This window comes from Merops nubicus, unplaced genomic scaffold (genome assembly GCF_000691845.1).
Source record: "Merops nubicus isolate BGI_N331 unplaced genomic scaffold, ASM69184v1 scaffold10277, whole genome shotgun sequence".
In the NCBI taxonomy this organism is placed as follows: Eukaryota; Metazoa; Chordata; class Aves; order Coraciiformes; family Meropidae; genus Merops; species Merops nubicus.
This window is the reverse complement of record NW_008619610.1, coordinates 9921-18719: the sequence shown is the minus strand read 5'-3', so window position 1 is coordinate 18719 and position 8799 is coordinate 9921. Positions and strand designations below refer to the sequence as shown.

At 41.0% G+C, this 8799-nt stretch overlaps 1 protein-coding gene across 1 annotated transcript in view; it reads right to left on the bottom strand.

The window, feature by feature from the left end:
• PMP2 (peripheral myelin protein 2) overlaps positions 1 to 3873 on the bottom strand; it is a 4028-nt gene extending 155 nt beyond the window's left edge. Inside the window, exons 1-4 of the mRNA XM_008943850.1 lie at positions 3731 to 3873; positions 2039 to 2211; positions 1685 to 1786; positions 6 to 38 (exon numbers count right to left, since the gene is read on the bottom strand). Coding sequence (XP_008942098.1) covers positions 6 to 38; positions 1685 to 1786; positions 2039 to 2211; positions 3731 to 3803 — 381 coding nt within the window. The 5' untranslated portion in view covers positions 3804 to 3873. The remainder of the gene's footprint in view (positions 1 to 5; positions 39 to 1684; positions 1787 to 2038; positions 2212 to 3730) is intronic.
• Between the last annotated feature and the right edge of the window lie 4926 nt (positions 3874 to 8799).

The window sequence follows — 8799 nt, the reverse complement described above, 5'->3', positions numbered from 1 at the left end:
TAGACTCTAGTGCAGACAACTCCTTTCATGGCACATTCCTAAGGCACAAAGGAAAAGATTAATATAAACCTTCTGCTAATAGCAGGTGTGTCTGCTGCATTAACCAAGTCAGTAAAAAAGGTAAGACAGTAAAAATACAGATGTCATGTTTTACATCTTTACATAACTTTCAGAACAAACAGCAAAATTATTTTTATATTGCAAATGGAGTGGTTTCTATTTTAACATCTTTGGACTTAATTAAGTGGCATATAATGACAAACAGATTGCAAAATTCGGCTCAGCTTCCAGAAACAAATTTACCTTCCTTGGTATTACTGCTGGCTTGACAGAAATATCAGCCCCACCTAGTTTATTATGCCATGACCCACAAATACCTTCAATTTTGCAAAGGGCTTTTTTTGTGGGAGCAGAAGTAGCCTGGGTAGTTCAGCAGTCAGACTTCTGGCCTACAAAACTTTGCACTTATGAGTCACAAAATATTTCTCCTGTCCTTCAGTAGCTCCTTGTGACTCACAGCCACAGGATGTGTGTGACAAAGGTGATGTGACATTAAAAAAACAAATTCTCATCAGTCTGCAAAAGACGAGGCCTCCTCCACAAACCTGTCTGAGGCAAGGGGCAGATGGCAGGATGCTGACGGAACAGGGGCTCTATACTTCTCTTGTTCTAAGACTCTTTAATAATTAGGAAGAAAAAAGAAGTCACAGACATGGAACCATGAGGGGATGTAAAAGCAAAATCACCCTTCCAAACGCAAAAGTGCTTGTAACCACAATGCAGTCAGAACAAGCTAACGCATAAGGACATAATATTGATGATTTCAAACAAGTTGCCAAAATTATTTCTTTAAATCTTCAATGAACAAAGTCTGTACTTTACTCAAGAGTGAAACCTTAATTTTAGTAGTGTCCCTTACAACTAGGGACCTTAAAAAATGTTATCACCTGAGCTTGACCAGCCCATGGCTTCCACACGGCTGCTTCAGAAGAGCAGGTTGAATGTGGGGTGACGTACAGTCAAGCTCCCCTTGCCCCGAGGAAAGACACATCCTCTCCCTGCAGTGGGCATTGCGGGAGCCGTCAGGACTAGTCCCCACTGCAGGGCACCATGCAGGCAGGTGTGGGCACAGAGCTGCTGGATTTCACACAGCAAACTTCAAGCACCTCCTTGGTGTACTCAGCATGCTACACCAAAAAAGCAAACAAAAATGTGTGTATTGATGGGCTTTAGTGGGAATAGATGTGGGACAAGGTGTAAAACCAGTTTTCTAAGGTGGACACGCTTTGTTACAAAGACGAGAAAGAGGAACATCTTTTTTCAATTTCAAAGAAAATGTCCATTCCAGGGACATTAGTACTCAACTAGCAAACTTTTATTGGCATTTCATAGGTTTCTGCTATTTGAAAACCTAATTTCTTTTACGACTAATAATCTTGAGATCAGTAAAGTATGCTGTAAATATACGGCAGCTCTGCCAGTATAATCACTTTAAAGACAATTTGTTGTATGAAACAATATTTAGTTCTTTCTAGATGGTTTCTTTAGTTTGCTTCCCTTTTCCTCCCTTTTAGTTTGTCTCACAAGCCAGAGAGAAAGCCAAAGTTAACAGTCTATTTGGACAGAAGCAGACTGAAGGCTGCATCCTTCTGATCTCTTCAGTGCACAAGAAGCGTGAACTTACCACCACCATTTTCCCATCAACCAGTCTTCTCTTTATCGTGGTCTCTTTGCCGTTCCACTTCTGCACTTGCACCAGTGCCCCTTTCTCCAAGGTTACAACACTCTGCAAAGAGCAATAGAAGTGTTTCAAACTGCAGCCTGAGTTTGGCAGATTAGAGAAGCAATTTACTTTACGTTCTGCAATCTTGGCTAACAGCACACTGAGTAGCATTAGTTTCAGCACCATACTATTTCTTTTTTTTCTGTGCTTTCTTTGAATAGTTTGGAAAACTCATGGTGCCCTGAGGGAGTAGGAAAAAATCCTCCTGGTGCTCTTCTAGGAAATGTCCAGGCAGTGGACATCAAGCCCTCTTACCTTGACCTTACGGTCATCTGCTGTTGTTTCATCAAACTGCTGGCCCAATTTGAAAGAGATCGCTGTATTTTTGAAGGTGCTTTCCGTTCTGATGGTCACTATGTCCCCTTTCATACTGATGATCACATCAGGCTTTGCCAGGCCACCTAGTTTCCGGGTGGCTAAGCCCACTCCTGGAAATCAAAAACAAAATTATCGTTAAATTCTAGCAAGCAAGCAACTCAGAATCCTTTCACGGAATCTTCAGTAGAGGAATAAGAAATAGCTTCTTCTTGAATTCTCTAATGCCTGATTCAGATGAGATTCTAATTCTTTGAATATGGAAGTACTGCACTTGGAGGCTGTGGCAGCTCCAGTTGACAGAGTGTACCTTGAACAAGAAATAAAGATACACATGAGTGTACTCTTGTGTATATTTGTCTAATAGGAATTAGAAGAAGAAAGGCAGATGGTTACAAATCCGCATGAATTTGTGGAGACACAGAATGGGTATAAAAATTCAGAGGAAAGCTCTATTTCTCATAGAAGTTTGCAAAAATACCTTTTTTAAAAAAATTGAAATATCTGTTAATCTGCACTTTTGTTCACCTGCTGTATGGAAGAAACTGGATACTGAAATGCTGGTATGCTGGTGCATGCTGATTAAATCCTAGATTTAGAGATTGGAGATCCTTAGGCTGCTACTAACATTCCTTAAAGACGCTTACATCTAAACCTCAGTGAAAAGTACAAGCACGAAATATAAAAATATTGACGTGTAAGAGCAAAGAGCTGCAGAGAGCTTCAGGGAAAATCCTGTGTCAAAAGTCGTTCATATCACTTGGTGCTTTTCAGTCCAGTTCATTCCCTACAAGTGGTAAGGTGTAGGACAAGTTAGAATGAAGGCCATTGACAATGTACCGCTCTTTTGTAAAAGCAGAAAGGGGAGAGCTGTAAGTATTGCCTCTGCTGATGCTATGCTAAGCTCGGATGAAAAGATCTGTATAAAAGGTTGTAAAGTTACCAGTAAAGTATAACACTATTTTCAGTAATTATTTTATACTAAACAATTCTGTTCAGGTCTTCAGAAAAATACCTGTAGCTGGACTTTCACCCCACATTACTCTGGTTAATTAACTGCAATTCTTTTGTTTTTGAATTTAACATTTCAAATAAAGGGAATCAGTGTCTCAGTGAATCATTTATACAGCAAAAGTAATGCTGTAGCTGATTGTGCACTCCTTAGATAGGAATGAAACCAGCATTAAAAAGAAAAACAATGCCTAATTTATTACATTCCTGGCATTCTTCAGTAACAGATAGATTCATTCATAGGACTTAGCTCTGAATCCAAAGTGTCATGAGACATTAGCTCCATTATACATTGTAAATTATCACAAGTCATGAGTTTAATGGTACAATAAAGAGAAATAAAAAATAAACTTCTGCATCTTCATAGGTTCTTCTCATTACAAACAAAGTAGATCAGGTTAGTTCAGTTCAGTTATACAGAAGTAAATTTATTATTCAGCACCTACTTTTTTGTTTTTCCATTTTAGATGCAAAAGGAAATAAATTATTCTAGAAAAGTAATTAAAGTGCTTTTGTGGCCAGGAAGAAGGGACCATCCATAAGAAAAGCATAAGATGAAGAAAAGACACTCCCAAAGAAAACTTATTTAAAGAGAAAAAAAGAAGAAAGAACATTTCTCACCCAATTCTTTCATATAGTCATCAAAATTTTCACTGGAGATGAGTTTCCAGGTTCCCACAAATCGGTTACACATTGTATAGACTTTGAGAGCCAATGGTCCTGCAGAGAGCAGCAGTGGCCACAGCAGTCCCTGGTGGGAGTTAGGGAGATTGTGTGCCTGACTGAGACCTCACTGGCCTCCTTTTAAAGATGCCCAGTCCCTGTAGCAGTCAGGACGGCCCAATAGGAGAGGCAGTGCCAGGGCAAGACAATGTGCACCTTGTCCAAGGCGGCTGTGTCAGTATGAAGGCTCTGGGTGATGCCTGCCTCAGCTTCCTCCACTGAACAGACCAGCACACAGAGGAGCGTGTGGGGCTGGGGGCGTGACCTTACCACTGCAGCCACAGAGCAGTCAGGGGACACTGCAGGGGGGTCTCAGCACAAGAGCACTGCATCCATTTGAAACCCAGCTCTGACTGTCCTTCCAATGCCATTCTCCTGTGATTACCATATAGACTAGACTAGACTAGACTAGAATAATGGATTTAATTGGAAGAGATCTACAACAGTCATCCAGGCCAACTACCTGATTAGTTCAGGGCTGACCAACAGTTAAAGCATGCTGTTAAGGGCTTTGTCCAAATACCTCTTAAACACTGATAGGCTTGGGGCATCAACCACCTCTCTAGAAAGCCTGTTCCCATGTTTGATCACCCTCTTGGTAAGGAAATGCTTCCTAATGTCCAGTCTAAATCTCCCCTGGAGTAGCTTTGAACTGGAAGGCATGAACAAAGGCTGAGTTATTAAAAGGGCTTATTCTCAGTTCAAATGCACTTGGTGAGAGGTGAGCAGTTTTGCTGGGTTGGGAAGAGGGCACATACTGCTCTCTTTTTGCTGTACTGCACCTGGATAGTTGGTCTGTTGTAGAGTTAAGGGCAGATTTAAGCCAGCACAATCATAGAAGACATTGATTTTAAATATGTCTTAGTATTGTAATTTTTCTTCGTTATTCCTCCATTTTCCCTGCTCTCCTGAAGAGACTCCACAACTTTCCTGAGGTCTTGTCCCACTTGTACTGGGGAGCCAACATTATACGTGTGGCATATTCAGTGCTGAGAAGAGGGGAAGCATTGTCTTCCTCAGCCTGCAATACTCCTCCTAATGCAGCCCAAGACATCCACCACCTTCTTTGATACAAGGGCACATTGCTCCCTCATGTTCACCCTGGTATCCACCAGGACCCCTGGGGCCTCTTCTGCAAAGCTGAGTTAGAAAGTTTGTGCAGTCAAAGCATGATCATTCAAATTTTAATTTTTTTTTTCTTTTTTAAATATACATTCGGAACTATTGTCTGGTGGTTAGTAAAAACCAGACATAAAGAACAAATCCATAAATCATATGTATATTTGACAGGCAGGAACTTAAAGCATTCTAATTCAAAACACCTCATACTGTGAAACTATTTAGTGTAAGAGCGCATCAGCTGTAATTTTGTTCTTCCTGTTTCTAAACCATCTTCCTGGAGAAAACTATTGGATGTTACATGAAAGGCTTAGATGGCTTTTTCTTGCTTATGTGACCAATAGCTGCCTCTGCACCTTTTTTGCGTGATTATGTTTTCTGGGTTATGGCCACTTAGGGGGACTTTTCAGATCTACACTGTAAGAATGCAGGGGCATTGGGATTATAGGTTGTGGCACCAAATTCCTTGCATTTAAGGGAGAAAGAGTGAGATAGATCTGGTACTAGGCTGAGGAGGGTAAGGTTTGGGTCTTGTCTTGAAAGCTGTCATATGCAAGAAGGGGAATATGCTTAAACAGGAAAATAACACAACTTGATCAGTGAAAACATTGTAGACTTTGGATTGACCTGTGATTGTGGGGAAATAACGATGTCTTAAGTTACAGTTTTTGGTTTTATACGTTGTATATGATTTTTCTATCCCATCAGTCATAAAATGCTCAAGGGAAAGTTGAGCAGAACTTCCCATTACTACTCAGGTCTAATTACAGTACAGTGTAGGGAGGGAAAGTCTAGGGTGACTGAAAAGGAAAACAAAGTAAGGAAGAGCTCTTTCTCCCCCACAGTAGGAAGCAGATACTGTATCTGTAATATGTTAATAAATGTCAGTCTTCTAAGGTGTTGTCCACACAAAGTTCTTCTACAGCAGAGATGCATTATAGTACATTTTGTGTAAAGAATACTTAGCTCTTTTATCCAGTCTCAGGAAATGAGAAAGCTCCTCCTAAATGAAACTATCCATTGTTTCTCATGGAATAATACGAAAATATTCTACCGTGGCTCCTCAGGCATTCTTTGTCCTTTCATTTAATTGTCTTACCCACATAAAGGCACTTTAAAAAGACAAGGCTAGTGCCTTTGGGAAATAAAAGCTGATTGGGACATTGTAAAATCAGGTCCAAAGAAATTAAAGAAGAGTGAATTAAACAGAATAGAACAGTTACACTGCAGTACCAGTAACCTTAAGCACGAAAGTGACAGAGAATTATTTATACAGACAAAACCCCAGTCTTAAGCAGTCTCAAACAATGTTGACATTGCTACCATCTATCTCTTTGTCATTAAGAAAAATCAGCACTTTCATTTGAAGGTTTTCTAGTCAAGCAGGGAACTATATCTTCAGCAGAAATAATATTGGTGGAAACAAATCTTTTCTCCAAGTTTAAAGGTAAAAAGTGTGTCAAGGATTGTGAGTGTATGCGATAAGAGGGAGCTTTGATTGCCTTTTTTTTTGCTTATGGTTGGAGTAAAACAGGATTTGAAATCAGTATACTTGGAAGTCATGAAGCAGCACTAGAAATAAAGGTAAAATTTGACAAAAATATTGAGCTAAAAATGTAAAGAGACTATTTAAAGAAATGTGGAAACTAAATTTATGTCAATTTCTTGAAAGGAAATATGATCAGGGCAAATCCAGTGTTGAATAAAAGTCTAAATTAAATTCCTAGAAGGGTAATGAAGAAAACAGAAATAAAGCCAAAAACAGAGACTAAATGCTTGCCTTGCTGTGAGGACACCAAGGATATTTTAACGCTGACTCTATGGAGCTGAGGGATCCACTCTGAACACAAGGCCAGCAGCCTGCCTCTTGCCAAAAGCTACACTGAAGGGTGCAAAATAGCCTTTTGTCCCCTTATCTGGGACATTCCATGAGACCGGACCAAGAATGCTGGGGCTGAGGCAATGGGTGGCAGCTCAGGGCAGGCTGCAGAGCTGGGCTCTTCATTAGCCTGGATGCAAAAGTACTCTGAGTTCCTTCCAGTGGAAACAAAACATTAAAAGAAAACCAGAAAAATAACAGAAAGGTCAAAGCTCAGAATAACGCTTGCTTCCTCTTTCTCCTGAGCTGCTAAAAATCTGTGGGTGTAAGTTGCCTTCCCTCTTGTCATCCAAGAAACCTGTAAAGGAGTCGTGAGCAAATATGCAAACAGGTGAAGATCTCCTCTCAGCATTCAAGCATGCCTGCTGTGACAAGCATGTCACCCGCGGGGTTTGGAGGGGCTTGGTGAGATCCTCCTTTTTCAGAGAGGAGTACTGTGAGATGGTTTCTGATTCTTTGAGAAGAGTTCAGCACACTAGAAAAGAGAAGGGGACCTATGCGGGTCTGCAGGCAAGGACAAGACACTGATCCGCCTTTAGCCCTTGGAAAAGTGTCCTGTCACCTCCATCCAGATCTAAGAGCACACACCTTTGTTTGCCAGAGACAAATTATCTCCAATTATTCAAGAAATCACTAAGCTACTGTCTTTTTTTAGAGAATAATTTTTGGCCTTCTTCAGAGCATAAATTTCAGACATGTTTATATTCCAAGAATGTGGACTATTAGGGTTACTAAGAGATATTATAAAATAAAAGATGTTTTATAAGCCTGAGAGCACTTTTTAAGCTATGACTTGTAATTCAAGGCTTTTTTGTGTAATCTAAGGCAACAACAGACGTTAAGAAAAGGAACATTAACAAAACAATCCCATCTGAGAGCTACAGCAATTCTAATTTCAGACATCAAGTGGAAGAGGACAAGATTAAGACACTTCAGATGATCCCCAGTTTTAAAATTGGTGATATTTGTGTGAGGAGGAGGTGCCTGGTTCCCTGCTGTCCTGCTTTCAGTGGGGATAGAGTTATTTTTTTTCCTATTAGCCAGAACAGGTCTGTGTTTTGGATTTAGTGTGGGAATTACATTGTAACATGCTGACACTTTAGTTGTTGCTAAGTGGCACTTATCCTAAGTTAAGAATTTTTCAGTTTCTCATGCTCTACAAGCAAGCAGGGGCACGAGAGGCTGGGAGGGAGCACGGCCAGGACAGCAGACCTGAACTAGCCCAAGGGATGTTCCAAACCACAGAACGCCATGCTCAGTATATAAACTGGGGGGAGTTGGCTGGGAGGGGCAGATCACTGCTCAGGGACTGGCTGGACATCAGTCAGTGGGAAGTAAGTTTTATAGCAAATACATAGCATTGTGCATCGCTTGGGTTTTAATTATCTCTTTTTTGTTATATTCCTTTTCATTACTATTATTATGATTTTTTAACTATTATTATTATATTTTCATTTCATTCTTAAACTGTTCTTATCACAACTCGTTAAACTTACTCTTTTTCTTTTTTTCTGGTCTCCTCCCCATCCCCCTGGGAGTGGAGAGGAGTGAGTGAGTGGCTGCATGGTGCTTAGCTGCCAGCTGGGGTTAAACCACAACACTTGCTCACACTGGAAGCCAACGCCGAGCATCCACAGTAATTGCCTTCCTCCCTGCCCCAGGAGCAATGTCCTTCGTTCAAAGCCAAGGAAAGCAGCCCCGTTATTACCCTTGCTGTGCACAGACTCCTTGCAGTGGGTAGCCCACATGCAATGCTCACCAGAGGATGTTTTTCTCTCCATGACTACATCTCTTACTGTCACACAGGTGCCACTCATTGGATTGTCTGTGATCCTCTTTCCACAGTGATATGGGTCACGCTTCTGGGGAGTGGTGCTAGCTCTCACGGGATGCTTTCCTGCACAGCACCCCTTCCTGTGTTGTGTCCCTCCCAGATCCCTTTCTGATAAACTCCAGCACAAGCACGGGC